At 36.7% G+C, this 17,364-nt stretch overlaps 1 protein-coding gene across 1 annotated transcript; it reads left to right on the top strand.

Annotated features, from left to right (window-relative positions):
- The first annotated feature begins 57 nt into the window (after positions 1–57).
- CDC45 (cell division cycle 45) lies at positions 58–14,186 on the top strand. The gene is made up of 19 exons (XM_054220042.1): positions 58–499; positions 1,455–1,514; positions 1,810–1,902; positions 2,369–2,506; positions 3,124–3,276; positions 4,428–4,483; positions 5,110–5,158; positions 5,965–6,026; positions 6,413–6,463; positions 7,277–7,396; positions 7,783–7,914; positions 8,313–8,411; positions 8,671–8,832; positions 9,034–9,172; positions 9,561–9,644; positions 10,834–10,952; positions 11,414–11,490; positions 12,260–12,326; positions 13,178–14,186. The coding sequence occupies exons 1-18, from the start codon at positions 365–367 to the stop codon at positions 12,322–12,324; spliced, it is 1,794 nt and encodes a 597-aa protein (XP_054076017.1). The 5' UTR covers positions 58–364; the 3' UTR covers positions 12,325–12,326; positions 13,178–14,186.
- Positions 14,187–17,364: the final 3,178 nt, after the last annotated feature.

A 17,364-nucleotide genomic window follows, 5' to 3' on the forward strand; every position in this document is an offset into this window, starting at 1 on the left:
TCGTGTGAGGGCGGAAGGTGGGGTCCCGCTCCGGCCGATGTGGCCATCGTGGACGGGTTTTCTGGCCGCTCGCCCCTGCCCCGTCACCAGGGGAGGACGCGGCACCTCCGCCGCGCCGTCGGGCCCGTGTAAACTGCAAAGGAAACAATTCGCCCGCGGCAAAGATGGCAGACACGGCAACACAAGCCCGCACGGTCCTTCCGGCTGAGATGCTCCTGTAATTGGCCAGTCGCACGTGTGGCGACTCTCTTTCCCCAACCCCATTGGCAAAGACGCGGAATGGATTGTGCAGCTCGCCCAATCCGCTCCGAGAAAGAGGGACGGCCGCTTTTCCATTGGCCAGCGCGCCGTGAGGAGCCAACCAATGGGACGCGGCGCTGATTTGGCGCCCAGTTCGAGTGGGGGCGGCCGGTGGCTCTGCTGTTTCCCCGCTGCTCGCGCTGTCGCCATGTTCGTCTCCGACTGCCGACGGGAGTTCTATGAGGCGATCGTCAGCCAGGTGCGGGCGGGCGGCGGGCGCGGCGCCACCCGGGCACCGGTGGCGGCGGGGCTCACTCCCCTCAGGCCGCTTTTCTGGGGCTCGGCGTCCCCCGCCGCCTCACGGAGCGGGCACGTCGACGGGGCCTCCCCGCTCTGGCGGCTGAGGGGCTCCGGTACCGCGCGGGCGCGGGGGCGGTGGGGCCCAGGTGTCCTTTTTTTTTTTTCTTTATATCTTTTTAACCATTGTGCTGCTGTTTGCCTAGACACTGAATCCTGTATTCTCTCTTCTTTGAGGTTTCTCTTGCAGTCTCTTACAGCAAGGCGGGGTGGCTGCTTTCATGCTTTACTCAGGGTTTGTGTAACTTTGTTTAGAGTGGATGCGTACATTGAAGTGATAAAGCTTCTGCTGGACAGTCTTTTAGTATTTCTACCCGAGAAACTACGTTATAGATTGTGCAAATGAAAGTATTTCCCTCAACTCCTCCAGCCGTGAGCAAAATCTAAAAAAAAAAAAAGCAAAAAAAACCCAACCAAAAAGCCCACAAGATATATTGTTTTGCCTAAATCAAGGTTATTTCAGGAGTTGCCTTGCTCCTGATTTTGCTTCAGTCAAAAATCTTCCAGATCCCATCCTGAAAACTTAGGCCTTTCTAGGCATGATGAAAATAGCTGCAGGGCTGACTAGGTTTGACCCTTCGAAACTATGTGCTGTTCGTAGGAGCCTGAATGTTTCCTCAAAGCAGCTGACATATTTTTGGGTGTGTGGAGTTGTTTATTCATATTTACTGGGATCCAAATCAGTTAATTTTGGTTGCAGTGTCCATTCAGAAGCAATCCTGGTTTATGATTATAATGATCTCTACCTAAATTTGTCACTTCCTAGTCTCACAGTGATCTACGCATTTCATGTACCAGTGCATTAGATTTGTCACCTGTGTTAACATATTAATACTGGTTTTCTACTATTTTTGCAGCGTGTTCTTCTTCTGGTTGCTTCAGATGTAGATGCATTATGTGCTTGTAAAATACTCCAAGTAAGTCTTTGTTCATTACCACTATAGGCTAATAGTAAAAGAAAAAATGCCCTTGTATCCTTTTAATAGGTTTGAACTGGGGAAAAGGTGAAGGTTTAATCTGCTTTTGTAACTTACTTTTTCCATGAGTTATGACACTGAAAATTGGTAAATCATAGTCACAAAATTCATGTAGCTTTGTCATTTGAGATGTCTTCAAGATAAAAGATCTGTATGAAACAGAATTATAGCATGGTATAGCATTGTAGAAGATGTTTCCCCTCACTTTTGCTAACAGCCATTTGCTTCATTGCAGGCTTTGTTTCAATGTGATCATGTGCAATACACGCTTGTCCCAGTATCTGGATGGCAAGAGCTTGAAACTGCATTTCTTGAGCATAAAGATCAGGTAAAAAAAAACTGGATTTTTTTTTTTAAGTTGCAGCTCATTTTATACAGACATGTACTTCCCTTTCGCCAGCTTAAAATGTCAGCTCTTAAACTAATTACTGTAACTGGTTACCTCAAAACAGTGGTTAAATTTTAATATACTGGTAACAAACTTGTCAAGTTTTTTACACCAGCTCAAACTAACATGCTATAATTTTGATAGATTCAAATTAAGTCTGCACAGATTTTGAGATATAAAAGGTGGTGGTATTAGATGTCCAACGTCTCCAAATTTGCTGGTTTGTCTTACAAATTTTTTTCCTCCTCAGAGACATCAAATATCAGAAAGTACATACAAGTTTTGGCAATGATGAGTGCTTTCGATGTTTTGTAAAGTTGTTTTCAGTCTTTTGTGTTTCCTGCTAGTTGAAGTAAAATACATTCCTTTTTTTTCCTTTTTTTTCTTTTTTTTTTTTTTTTTACAGTTCAAATATTTTGTTCTTATTAATTGTGGTGCCAATGTTGACCTTCTGGAGATCTTGCAGCCAGAAGAAGACACTTTTTTTTTCGTATGTGACAGCCACAGACCTATCAATGTAGTGAATGTTTACAATGACACACAGGTACATGCTTTTCTTTCATAATAAAAATCTGCGCGCAGTGTTGTTGTGGGTGGTGTGGTGCTTTTCTGTGTTCTGCAAAACCGCTTACACTGCTTGCTAGTAGGGCAGGAAGCAGTATTAATGGATATTTGCAGTAGTAATGCACATGATCAGAAAAAAAGTCTGTTTTCAGTAATAAAATATATAGTGTTAGCAGTGTGATAATTGTCAGTAGTGAGCACCTGTTAATCCTGTTGCTGTAAATCAAATTGCTACAAATCAGAGGATAAACATCCTCCAGAACATACTATGTATTATCTCTCAGCATCTAGCAACACTTAGAATGTGAGTATTAGTCACAATTTGCACAAATTATTTGACAACATGACTTTAAAAAAATGATAATTCTTTCAGGAATGCTGTAACCAAGGAATATTTTTTTTTTTTACTCTTATTTTGTATAAATAAGAGTCTTTGTATTAAAAAGCAGTATTTTTGTTATGCCGGGAATTAATCACAGCCAAAATGAGTTTTTAGTTTCTCTTACTAAGTATACGAAATATTCTTATTTGTGATTTGAAATGCTTTTTAATCACTAAATAAGATAGTTTATTTAAAATACTTTTTTTCCTTGTTAGATTAAGCTGTTAGTTAAACAAGATGATGATCTCGATGTTCCTGCTTACGATGATATCTTCAGGGATGAAGGGGATGAAGAGGATGAAGAAGAGGACTCAGAGAATGAAAGTGATGGGTCAGAACCTTCAGAGAAACGTAGGCGTTTTGAAGAGGTGTGTTTCTGCTGCTTTGCTGTGAAAAGAAGGAAAATAAAACACTTATTACATATGCTTTACATCATAATAATGACACTTGATTTTAAAAATTATGTTCCATCACAAATTCAAGTGTAAGATTTTAAAATAATCTACTACCAGTAGAGTTTCACATACACAAAATGTTTATTTATCTGAACTGCACAGAAATATTTTCTCCTCATAAAGAAACATGTTTTGAACTTGATTATGCATAATGCTGTCCATCAGTGAAATGAAGAGATCTACTTCTGATGATGTGCTCTGGGCTTTTCAGTCCAGCAGAACAACTTATTTAGATATAAACTTTTTGGTTTTTTAATAATTGTTTAAGAAGATAGAAGCTTACAAATAATTTAGCAATACATTTTGTCTGTCCTTGTGAAAGTAAAGTAACAAAAGTATATTATGGTAGACATGAAAAATTAAATTTGCCATATATTATTTGTAGCATATTTTCTATTTATACCATACGAGGAAGCAAAGGCACGAGGCTGGCAATATTAAGAGACCATTAAATGTAAAGACATTCTCAGATTTAATATATACTTTATATTATTTTTCTATTAACATTGTACACTTTTTCCTAATAATCTACAAAGGGTGCTAACTCATCAAAAGCAGATACCAGAAGTTGAAAGGAAAATCTATAAATAAAAGCTATTCTTCAATCTATGAAATATTTCACAAAGATCTTTTTTATTTCTTTGCATTTCCAAGCTGATGATGCTATTTATGGAGTTTAAATATACAGTGAGGCCCTGTTTTTCTGAGCTTCATTAATTATCTCATCTTTATTTTCCATCAGCGTCATCTTTATGTCATGAAACGGCAGGATGCAGTGTCGCTAGTGTGGAAAATGCTGCCCACTGGGCCTCTTGTTGGTGAAGACAAGCTAAATGAATGCTAGCACAGAAAGATGCCATGATATTAATAAAGTGTGTTCCTTGGAAAAAATATCTGATAATAGTACTTTTCTCATTAGATGTTGTTAATAGGAATAATTCTTCTTTGTAATGGAGACTTTAATTAACTCTTTTTAATGGAGACTTAGTTGTTAAAGTATCTGGATAGGTGCTAACCTACTAGAGTATTTTTTCTAGCTTTTTGACATCTAAATTAATTTACAGGATGTAATAGAGAGAACAATGAAAAGGCGCCAAAGGCGAGAATGGGAGGCACGCAGGTATATTTAACAGTTTTGGGTTTGGGGGTTTTTTTATGTTGCTTGTATCTTTTTCTTTCTTTTATTTTTTTATTAAAATCTTGCTGGGAATCCAAAAACACGATACTATGCTGCTTGGTTTGCAAGATGCTTTAGTTTTAACTTTATTCAGAAAGTGGAAAGAGATATTTACTATATAAAAATAAAACGTTTAAATGGAGGGTGGTTGTAAATAGTAATTTATAAATTTTGGTAGCAATAGGTGCATTGCTTCACTTTGAAGTAGCTGTAGTATTCTTATGTTGTCTGTCTTAGGGTGAAACTTGTGCTTCTGTTTTCTTCCTTACGATCCCACTGTTGTCAATAGGAACGAGTAGGAACAAACCAGATTAGAAAATGGGATTTGAGGAATAGTGATTTGATAAGTTTTTCCTTTTTACTTTTCGAGTACACTTCAGTGTGGTTTCCATGTTGCTACTAAAATGTAATTGCCTTGCAGAAAAACAATTTCTAGCCCAAGTTTTTTTTTTTTTAATTACTAAAAATGAAATTTAAATATTATTTCATGATTCCTGGCTGCTATTTTTAATTGGATCCAATGACCAGTTCACCACTTAGTCAAATGTGGGTTGTTTTCCCCTTTTTAGACGAGAAATTCTTTTTGATTATGAGCAGTATGAATACCATGGGACCTCAGTAAGTATAAACTCTTCACAAGGTGCTTGTGGTAATTGGATAATATCTAATGTTATAATTATCTAATACAATATTATAATTATCTAATATACTATACATTATAACACTATTGTTCTATCTTGTTATTTTTGTATCTTACTGTTATATGTAAGATGCATCATATGTCCAAGTAGTTTAACTTAACAGTTCCATGTTTTCTGGCTGTGTATGTACAATTTTGTTGTTGATGAATCGGATACATCATAGAAACAACACTGGCAGCTGACAGCCAGCTGTGAGTCACAGTGGATAACGTAATGTTAACAGTGGGGGAAAATGACAAGCCAGAACTCTTAACATTTTTGTTGTTTGGTATCTTTAATGCTGGTATAAAAAAAAAAATTACGATAGTGTGATTTTTTTAGGTCTTGACAGAAATATTTATCTATACACATCATACTCTCGCAAAAAGATTTTAGGAGCTTGTTTGCCTTTCAAAGTGTCACTATATTTCAAACATAACACTTAGGACATCAAACTGTTCCTTCTGTCCTTTGGCCTCTTGTCTAATTATTTTTATATTTTGTTAAGTGCTGCTTTATATATAAAGCAAGATTGTAGAGCTGTATAAAATAGCTGTATAAAATATTTTTCTTTCTACTTAGTGTCTTAGAAAGTAAGATGCTGTCAGATTGTCAGACTCAAGTTTGATTTCTAGAGCTTTAGTAACATGCTAGTACTTGGCAAATTTAACTGTGTTCTGTTTGCTTAATGAAGCGAGAGTTTTGTGTTCATTTATCCTCTCTTTTTGCTTTTCCCTCATACAGTCTGCGATGGTGATGTTTGATCTGGCATGGGTAATGTCTAAAGACTTGAACGACATGTTGTGGTATGTTTCCATTATCATTTTTCGTACACTCTAGAAGATTAAACCCATAGTAAAGGGGGGCAAGATTTCCTAAAACTATTTGATTTCAGTATAAGGTTCCAGTTGGTTTTGTGAGTGGATGTATGTCTTGAATTGGAGGACACATCTGTGTAAATTAATTACAAGAACCAATAGATTTTGCGTGGAAAGGGAGGATGTTACTAGATGTGTATGTCTGCTAAAGAGGCAATAATAGTGTATAGCTTTGCTATTAACTTCTATGTACAGTTGGTGAATGGTGTTTCTGACTTGTTCCGTTACATACTTAGAAAGTTAAATATAATATACTGTACTGGAATATTTTTTGTTTAAACTTTTTATTTTCCTTTTTCCCTCCCCAATTTTAGGTGGGCTATTGTCGGCCTAACAGATCAATGGGTCCAAGATAAAATCACTCAGTAAGAAAGATTTTTTTTTTTTAATTTATTATGTTTTTTATTCATCTTTCTATCTTTTAAATTGTATTTTTTAGAAGTAACTAATAGCAATCAATAGAGATCAGGAAATACATGGGAATTAAAATAATACAAGATAATTAATAAACAGTGGCATTAAGTATCTTAATGACTGCATGTGATCTGATGCCTTCCAAAAATGGGAATAAACATCAGAAAAAGCTGTATTTTACTTCTCTACTATTTAGAAATTTTAAACTAACTTTATTTTTCAGAAAATTATAAAACAATCACTTCTGATCTGGGAAGAAATGGTGTTTAATAGTAGTTTAAGTAAATATAACCTTGATACGATTTTATTAAAGGAAAAAAATTGTGTTCTGTATCCTCCAGCCTCCTTTCCAGTTGTAGTTAACAAGTTTCAGTTTTTCTCCTTTTTTTTTCCTTGTTTGTTATTTCCTACTAGATGCCCTCAGAATTCCAGTAGTACATGTGTAGAGTTTAATTCAGCTGTTCTGTTGTTACTAATACACTGATGTTTTTAAGGAGACAAATGTAATAAGTAATTAACTTCATTGGTCAGTCTATCAGCCTCTGTATTGGTTTTGTTTTCACTTTAATTGCCTGGGTGTATGGCTGAATGTTGAAAGAACATTATTTAACAAGTCAGCTTAGGTTTTTTTTAAGCTGTACCTGCAGTTTTCATGCTGCTGTCTCTGGCCAATGTATAATCTTTAAGAAGCATTTTTGTGTTCTCGTAATCAGGTACAAAATACACAGGAAGAAAGTGAAGTAACAAATTTGTTTTTGTTTAAGAATGAAGTATGTGACTGACATTGGAATCCTACAGCGTCACGTGTCTCGCCATAACCACCGCAATGAGGATGAAGAAAATTCTCTGTCGATCGATTGCATGCGAATAGCATTTGAATACGAGTATCCTTGCATGAGATCTGGGGAAAATGAACTCTACCCACTTGTACCCTATTGAGATTTTATCTAGGGAAAAAAACACCCAGCACCATCTCTGCTGCTGAGAATGCAATTAAAAGAAATGGAAATTTGAATGCTTTGTTGAACATGAGTCCCTCTTTCAATAGCTCCTGGAGCTTCAGTTCAGATTAATCTTTCAGAATTAGTTACAAGTCAGTGTTGCTCATCTTGTGTTACATGCACCTGCAGTGTCTAACTGTATCTATGTAGTACACAGATGCAATATATACGAGCAACTGAAGACTTACGTACTAGTTGCGGGTTTTGTTACTATTTGTAACTTCAAATGATATCCGTGTTTATAGTTATTTGCCATAATTCCCGTTCAGTCTGCGCCTGGCACTTTATCAGCACTGGTCTCTATACGAAAGTCTCTGTAACACTTCGTATACCTCTGCCAGCCTTAAGCTTTGGTCCGTACAAGGGCAGAAGAGGCTCCAGGAGTTTTTGGCTGACATGGGGTGAGTTACAAAAATCTGTCTCGTTTAAAGGATAATTTTTTCAATGAATTATGGGAAAATATTGAGAATATAGCTTGCAAGTACTCAACATCTTAGTTTTTAAATATGATTGTGGAGCTCTGAGTACGTTGCAGAGTCTCTTTGAGTTGAGTTTTGCAACTTGTGTCTTGGTGTATAAGGAATCCTTCATCTGTACGCCTTTGTGGAACAGTGGGTTAGTACGTATCCCGTGCTTTCTCACATCCACTCTTCAATGACTAAAGAAAAAAGAACACAAACAAGCTTAGTCAGCCTTAACTTGCTAAACTATCTAATATTAAGAAAGTCTTATGAAAGGAAGCCAAAATATTTGTTTGTTCTGGCATACCTATCAATGTATTTTTTCCTTCTGTTTTTAGTTTGCCTTTGAAGCAAGTGAAACAGAAGTTTAATTCCATGGACATGTCTTTGAAAGAAAATCTTCGGGAAATGATTGAAGAATCTGCAAACAAATTTGGGTAAATTGTTTTAAATAAAATGCTTTATCTGAAAATACTTTTCAATTAAGTTCAAATATTTTTGCATGAAGAAGATGTAATGTTGTTTTAAAAAAACACGCTTTTTAGATTGACAAACTACTATTAGGTGCATTGCAAATGTTAGGGTATGATCTGTCTTTGTGTTCTTAACATTAGCAGTCTGAGGAGATCGCTGGTCAGTGTTCATTATAATGCTGATAACGTTAATAATCCCTAGTGGTTTTATTTAATTTTGCAGAATGAAGGATTTAAGAGTTCAGACCTTCAGCATTCACTTTGGCTTTAAGAACAAGTTCTCAGCAAGTGATATAGTTTATGCAACGGCTTCTCTCATGGAGAATATAGAGAAAGAGGGGCCTGAAACAACTAATTTCATTAAAGCTTTGGACAGTCTCTCCAGGTACTGAAAATATGTCTCTTCATTCTTTTACAATTTTATTTAGGGAACACGGGTTATGTAACTAAAAAATGCATTGATGCGTCATAAGCCACTGAAGAAAAATCAAAATATCCCTGTGAATAGTGTTTAACAAGATCTCACTTTTCTGTGAAAAGCTTTATTTTTAGCCGAAGGTGTTACTTTTTATTTTCTCTGCTGCAGGGGTAACCTGGACAAACTGCACCAAGGACTGGACCTGGCCAAAAAGCAGTTACGTGCCATTCAGCAGACAGTAGCCAGCTGTATTTGCACCAACCTTGTAATTTCACAGGGCCCTTTTCTCTATTGCTCTCTCATGGAGGTCAGAATTCTAGTTTTTGGCTGTCTCACTTAATTGTCATATTTGGCTGTCCCATAATTGAATAACACCGTTTTCCTAACTGCTTGACTCAATTGGAATGACTCCATCAGAAAGCACCTGTTTTGTCTGTGCTGTGCTCCCGTCTGATGGGTCAATATTGGCATCTGCTCTGAGTTTCCCAGAGGGAGAATCGGCCCTCTCAAAGTGTGTGTGTGTGGGGGGGCTTAATTTCAGTGTCATGTGGGTGAGACCAAACTCCCATATTGTAACAGTTTTTGTTAGTGTTCTTTGAGCCCCACAAAACTTTTAGACTTGTCAGTAGGTATTAAAATTAAATAAGTGGAAAAATCATCTTGGATTGTAATTGAAATAATTCTTCTTTTCCTAGGGCACACCAGACGTGAAACTGTTTTCTAAACCAGTGTCTCTGTGCCTGCTTAGTAAATACTTGCTCAAATCATTTGTTTGCTCTGTAAGTAAATCAAAAACTTTTAACTAACTTGTAGCCTGTGTAGTAGTTACTGTTCTGTAGGATACTTGCAATTGATTATTAAAAACATTATATGAAAATCTTAATAATGTTTTTCTGCTAATTGGTTGCATAATTGTAGCATATCTGTGAATGCTGTTCTAGGAAAGATATCTGCCTGGGAGACTTTGTAGCATTAGAAAGTGTTTTCATTACTAAGATACTTACAGTCTAAGGTCTTTGTGTAATTTTTTAAGTTTTGTGGTAGCATGTCATTAAATATGTATACTTTGAAAAGTTACTGACACAAAAAAAAGCAATATTGCAGTATGGGTAACTGTTATCTAAAGAGTTCTGTGTCTGTCTGAATAAAATCCTCTGATCTTTACAACTAATATCACTGAAATTAAATTGCATTTATCTTTTGAGCTATTAGTTACACAATTCAGATAAAAATGAGGGTTTAAGACTGAGAACTCTCTTCACAGTCAACGCTTCCTAATTTGTAAATTTAATATATGGTGGTCCACCCTTGCCAGATTGCATCGGTCTGTCCTCATTTTGAAGGTTAGACAGGGTGAATGACTATCCTGCCACTAGGAGCAGGACAGCACTCCTGAAACTCACTGTGAAACATTTACCTTAAGAACAGAACACTTAAACCAAACTTCTGTTTCATTTACTTAAGTGTCTAAAAATGTTTAAATCTTCATAATTATTTTTGGATTTAATTAAATTACAAAATTTGTTACAGTTTACTGCTGTAAAACTATGACAGGGGAAAATATTTTCTAGTGAAGACTGTGTTTGTCAATGTTTTATCTGTTGTATTTCAATGTAAAATTATTGTAAAAAATTAAGCCCCATCCAAGCTTTTAGATACTCATACCTGCAGTTCTTTTGGTGGTGTTGGTTTTTTTAAGAGTTTTTTGTCTTCGCTGTAAATCATATCTTGTCTGCGTGTCACTTCTGTGTTAAAATGAAATGCAAGATTGGAGAAAAATCAAAATTTCTGTGGTCCTTAAAGTGACTTTTACTGTAGGAAAGAAGGGGATTAAGCAATTATGTGAAGAAACTGTCTTCTGTTGCACTGCATTATAGCTGTATCCTTAGGGGAATATTTGTAGTATGGAGAGCTGAAATTAAATTGTTTCCTGAGTTTTGTCTAACAAAGAGACTTTCTGACTTCCAGACAAAAAACAAGCGTTGTAAATTGCTGCCACTGGTAATGTCTGCACCAATGGATGTTGAGCAGGGAACTGTGATCATGGTGGGGATTCCTCCGGAGACAGAAAGCTCTGACAAAAAGAAGTAAGCACATTGTTTAAAAGTTCTTACTAAAGGTTATCTACGACTTTTTCCTGCCTCTGAAGCAAATATATCTTTCCTGTATCTATTTGACACTGAATATGTTGACTTGAATTGTATCTTTCTTAAAATGCTTTTCGCATATGGTATGCATGAGGTACTTTGAGAGAGGATACAGATGTTCCCCAGCTTCCCTGCAAGTTTTTTTTTTTCCCCTCTCTCTTAACTATTTCTTTATCTTAAAAGAGGGAGATAGTTCACTACATGACCATGACTTCATTTCTTAAAGCCTGCAAGGTTAAGATTTCTGCGCTTGAATAAGTGAGGTGTGTGTTGAATACATGGCACACGAAAAAATTCTGTAAGATATTTTCAACTCTCAGCAAGGAAAAAGTTCCATGCTTCTACCTTAATAAATATATCCTTTGCTGTAATGCTCGTTTGTATTTCTGTTCATCTTGTAGCTTTTTTGGAAGAGCATTTGAGAAAGCTGCAGACAGTACCAACTCCAGGACTTTACACAACCATTTTGACATGTCGAGTGAGTAACGCTGGCTATCACTTATTTCATTCAGCAAATCTCCTTTAGGGGTCAGTGTTTATGCAGCCTCCGTAAAGCGGAATGGCTTTAGACCATACACTCATCTGTTCATGCCTTAGATGAAAATGTGAAGGGTGCATACGTGATACACTATTTCTGAGTCTAATATAGACACAAACGACATCATTTGCCAATCTTTCTCTAAGTGCTATCTGGTTGTGCAGAAATTATAAACTACTCAGCAGAGGCTTGCATATCTTCTTGAGATGATCTGCAATTTTGCATGGAGTAATGATTTTCATATCTGCACTTCACTTAAAAATCTATGAGGTTATCTGTGAGGGTTTTTATAATTAGCAGCCAAAGAGAGTATGGTGTTGATATTACGAGATTCATTCTTTTATTGTCTGTTTGAAAAATGAGATACTCATGCAACGAGATTTGCCTGGTTTTGTATGTGCTTATAAAAGAGGCATTTTGTAATAATACATACTCACGTGTGCATGTTGAGCATACAAAGAAAATTCTTAGATTTTAAAAAGTGGCAGCTATATCACGTAGTGAGCACCTAGAAATCAGTGTCGCTGAAATATAAGAGCAAAATAAACAATGTGCTTTGAATTTTGTCCAAATAAATAGTTTCCCTTTTTCCTTCTTAAAGTTGATTGAGAATATAAATGAATATACTTGGAATTAATGTTCTTCAAGTGTGATGTCTGGTATATCTTTCAGTTATTTGCATCTTGTAATAAAATATTTCATATTTTAGTAATTGAATTGAAAACAGAAGACCGGAGCAAATTTCTGGATGCGCTCATTTCTCTCTTGTCCTAATGGTAAGACAGTGCAAGGAGGATTAATTAAAAAATTAGTTACTAATCAAGCTAGGAACCAAATGACATTCATATATTATCTGTAGAATGTTCTAAGAAAATGTGGTAACTTCTAATGAAAATACAAATTGAAGATAAGAGTTTCTTACAAAGACAATTGCTTTTCTTTCTGGGAGGAGGCAGATAATGTACAAGCAGAATATTTTTTTTCCTTAAGAGATTTATTTACGTTTCGTCATCTATAAGCTTCTCTTCCGTTGTTCTTAACTTTTTCTGACTTTTTAATTTCAGATGGAAAAGGAGCAGCTGTTTGTGTTGTGAGAGAAATGGAAATATTAGCTAATTGTAGCTGATACTTTGTTACTGACTTCTCTTTTAATTATGATGGCTTTTTGGAGCTCAGGATGGAATCTTGGCCATAGCAATGCCATTCTTGGCTTTGACGCTAATGTAGAATTTGCATTTGTCTTTCCAAGTGTTAAGGTCATAGCCTATGTTAGTGTGTAGCTTTTATCTGGAACAAAGATGGGGATGTAAGACTTCATTTGTAGTTGTGACTGTTCCCTTCACACTAGTTTAAAGTCTGTTTTAAAGCTACTTTAGGGAAAGACAGGTTTTACTGTAGATCAAATACGACTGTCAAATTGTTGTAATGACTTATCTTTTTTTTCAATGGATATCAAAGCTACGATTTCTTTTTTTTTTCTGTTCACTCATAAGTTTGAAACAGTGGGTCAATAGCTGCTGTTGTTGTTTGTTAGACAGCATAGTCATGCATGGCTTCCAAGATTCCTCGTTGGTTTATTTCTTTCCTTGCACTCTGATTCCGTTTGTCTTCTGCCCTTGTTACGCAGCGGTGCGTTTTGGCTCCTTGTGCTGGAAGCTGAGGATCAGATGCTCTGAAATGATTTCGGATGTTCCGAAGTTCATGGTGCTGCAATTGTGATGTGTCGTCTTGCTTTACCTTAATTGTACCAGTACAGGCCTGGACTGTTGTTTTTATGCCTCTTGGGAGGTCAAAAGGATTTTAACCTTGGCACACAGCTATTGAACACTGCTTCTTTGTAAAGATGTCATCCTTGTAATGGCAAAAGGTGCCAACTAGGAGTATTTGCAAATTGGACTTGTATTTCTCAAACCTGCTTTTATTAGTAGACATGCTCCTGTGATGTTAAGTTGTTGACTAATAACAAAAAATAGGTTTTGAAGTTCCGTGTTTATATTATGATTCGAATGTTCTTTTAAAGTTGTCTTGAATGCTTTTTATTTATTTATTTTATAAGAAACTTTTTAAAACTCCTCTTGAATTTCTAGAATGTTGAAACATTTTTTTTAGTACTTTCAGGTTCAGGTCTTGTATTTTAATTGAACTGTTTTGTGAGACAAGTTTTAAGATTTTTTTAGGGCATTCAAAATCCAAGTACTGAGTAACTGCCAAACACCGAATGAAAAATCTGGGGAATTCCGGTGTCAATAAAGCATTTTTAGTCATGCATTGTGATACGGTGTTGTCACTTGTAGCTTGGCTTTGGGAATAATTTTTCTGGAAAGAGTCTAAGATACTATGATGATTGTGTGTAGATTGTATAGCTTTATAAATATTGACAGACTAGCTCGATCCTGTCCCATAACAGAAATTTCATTTCACTTTGGCCATATGAATTGTTATTGCTTGTTAGACTTCTGCTGTGCACTGGGTGGGTATGTATATGTGTATCTCTTGAATTCTTTCTCTTCTTTGCAATGCTTGCTTGAATTCTGTGTGGCTTTAATGTTTTCATGTATTATAATGAATATGTAAAGGTTATATATCATTATATCATCCTTTGTACAGATTTTTAATGCAGTTTAATTTAATATTAAATGTGATTTAAATGTAGCAAACAGAAAGCTAATTAAACTATATATTTTTATTCAGAAAAAAGTTTGGGTTTTTTTTTTTTAAACATTGTCATCTTATCCGAGAAGTTTTGCATGTTTACTAGGTAGTATTGGCAATAAATAGCATATTTTCTTGCCAGAATACTTTGGGTTTTGCCTGTACACATCATACAGTAATTTTATTACATTTCTGAAGTAGATTGTTGTGCTTGAAGTCTCTGGAAATGGAAACATACAAGTTTATGTTGTTTTTTGAACACTGATACCAGTGCCAAACCATGATTACAATGTAAAAGCTAGGAGCCTATGCGACACTTAAGCACACTTCTAAATATTTTCACTTTATCTTTCAGTTGCAAACTGATGAGTGAGTCAAATGAATTTCCTGAATTTATCTTAAACTTGTCTGTTACAAAAGAATCACTGCCACTTCCACAGCACTAAATGACTGTAACTGTAGTTCAATCCTATCATATATTTAGGGCTTTCATGTTTCTAGATGTAAATATCAGAGAGAAACACAGGTATGCGTAGCAGTAAATACAATGTGCTTCAGGGTGTGAGAACACCTTCATGCATATGGAATGAATAATATGTGCTGGGCAAAATTGAATTTTTACTTGCTCAGTAAATGCACCAAAGGTCTTATGCATCCCAGATTTCCGACTCATGGTTCAGTGGCCATCTATCAGGAAGTCCTAAACAAACAACTAAATTCCCCATTTTCTCCTGGTACAAAACCTTTAGACAGGGGAAAAAAGAAGTTGTGAGGAAGGCATCAAAGCATGCGCATGTAGCATCTCTGTTTAATGACTGTATCTGTCTTTAGTTATGTTTAGTGCTATGTTTTCAATCCATGGAATAGTTTTAGCGAGCTGTTACATTTATCTTCTTGTTTGGGGCTTTGGTTTTCCTGTTCCCCCCCCCCCCCCCCTCATTAGGAGCTCTGTGTGAACCCCCTCATCTCACCTCAATCAGGTCTCTTGTTGCTGTTGTGTTCCCTGCATTTCTCCTGGAGCTTTGTGTATTTACTCCCTTCCCCTTTCAGGGCAGATTTGGGTTCTACCGCTACCACCTTTTCCTGCTGCTGTGATAAATGCAGATCTTGCCTTGCAAGCAAGAAGGACGTGGAGGGGGCGGAGTGTTTGTTTTAGTAGGTGACTGTCACGTCTTGAAAAATGGACACACTTTCAGGCGCGCGTATCCTGTAGCTTCAGCACTCTGGGTCATGCAGGGAAGATGAGAAATGGGAGATAGTTTTCAAGCTGGATGTGTTGGTAACTGCTTACTGCCAGGTTCTTTACCTCCAAACAGATGTGTAAGCTTGAAGCTGTGAATATATTACATGGAGAATAAGCTTCTCTTGTCCCTCCTTTATTGATTTGCGGGGTTTTTAAGGTTCTAGTTTTCCCAAGATCTACCAGAGGTGCCGAGAATGCTTTTGCAAATGTTAGAATTGATCAGCTGTTGAACTGATCCCAAGGCCATCCAAATGTGGCCCAAAATCCATCAGGAATGCTGAATGCAATGTGAAAAGGAAGTTATTAAATCTACGTGGAAGACTGAAGAAGTCTCTGCCGATAGATAAAACATGTGCATGTCAATGTTTTACAATGTGCAAAATAGTATCAGACAGTCCTTACATAGTTTATTCTATGCTGTAGAGTTTGTAGATGAATATGTTAATTTTACTTGGAGAATCATTGTACAGGAAGATCCAAAACTGGAGTCCCCAGGTTGTGGATATAAAAGTAGTAAATTGGGGGTTGAATGGCTCACTGAATGAAACTCTTGTGTAGGTTAGTTAAAACAGTCACTTCTCACAGTTAAGTGTTGGACAGAGACTCCATGCCAACAGCTCTGGACGTGTGTTCATGAAGAGAGTATTATGCTTTTGATTTATTTGCCCAAACAGAAAAAGTGGCTCTAACGAGTTATTTTAAAATAAATAGTTAGAGCGCTAAGAAATCGGCTTACACTCTTAGATGTGATGTATGGGGACATTCCACCTAGCCCTGTCTGAATACAAATAGAAACATTCCCTAAGGATTATATTTGAGCTGCAGTAACTCTTTTCCCTCTGTGGTGTTTGCTTGCTGTAATAGTACTCTCATAATCAGCTCTTTAAATTATTTTTGCTCCTGCTAATCTGTTTTAGAGAACAATAAAAGTATGAAAAAAATCCTTTAAAATGTTTTAGTTTTTTAAGAAAATAAAATAATTAAAATCCTTAAATACCAAAGTACTGAAGTAGCTGAACAAGCTGAGTAAATTATATCATTCCTGCGCAGTGATTCATGGCCGTTTTCTTTCTCGGGTGATAAATTCAGTCATAATTGAAATTGCACAGTAAGGACCTCATTTGATTGGAATTAAGTGAATCCCCTTCCCCAGAAGAATTGTAGTGACTTAATAAACTTATACTTACCAACATCAAAGTTGTATAGTGGGTAAGAATTAATTCTTACTTCTTGTGCTGCTGCTCTTCAGAAAAAAAATAATTAAAAAGTGCTACAGCTTTTTAGCATGACTGAGCTACTGGGTCTATACCACTTTAAACTTGGTACTAATAGCCATGGTGGGAGACCAGAGCGCCAGTTAATCAGGATCTTGAGCTCTATAATGTGAAAAGCAGGTGCTAGGGAAGGGTATAGAAACAAAGCAATTGCATAGGATGCTTCCTTCCAGATACAGCCCCAAGCGCCCTCCCAGTCCTTTTGCTCAAGGACATCCTGAGCCAGGGGTGGTTTCTGTGCGTTTGGTAACTCTCAGTTTACCATAGTTTCACTACATTTTTCAGCTTGCAGATTGCTAGTGCGTTTGATGCTCTGTAGTCCCTACCCAATGCTTCTGCCTCCTCATCGTTTTGTAAACCTTTTTTCTATTCCCCACAGCCAGCTCTTGCCAGTCTGAAGCACAGCAGCCTCATTTTTCCTTTTACAGCAGCTGTTCTGTGTCTTGAGTGTCATTCTTGCTCTTCTTTAAATCGTTTTCAGACAGTGGGAATACAAACTGCACACAGCATTGAAGGCGTGGGTGCACGAGGCTCTGCAACACTGTAATTGTCTTGACTGTTCTTGGTCCCTCTGTTTAATAATTCTTACACTCACTTTGCCCTTTTGACAGCAACTGTGTGCCCATCTAATAATTTAATCGGTCT

This window comes from Rissa tridactyla, chromosome 13, assembly GCF_028500815.1.
Source record: "Rissa tridactyla isolate bRisTri1 chromosome 13, bRisTri1.patW.cur.20221130, whole genome shotgun sequence".
Taxonomy (NCBI): Eukaryota; Metazoa; Chordata; class Aves; order Charadriiformes; family Laridae; genus Rissa; species Rissa tridactyla.

What these genes read in the sequence shown, in the direction of transcription:
- CDC45 (XM_054220042.1), top strand. Translation starts at nt 365, where the DNA reads ATGGGACGCGGCGCTGATTTGGCGCCCAGTTCGAGTGGGGGCGGCCGG. An exon ending in GACTTGAACGACATGTTGTG is followed by an intron (nt 6,027 to 6,412) that starts GTATGTTTCCAT and finishes CCCCAATTTTAG; the next exon opens with GTGGGCTATTGTCGGCCTAA. An exon ending in CGAATAGCATTTGAATACGA is followed by an intron (nt 7,397 to 7,782) that starts GTATCCTTGCAT and finishes ATTCCCGTTCAG; the next exon opens with TCTGCGCCTGGCACTTTATC.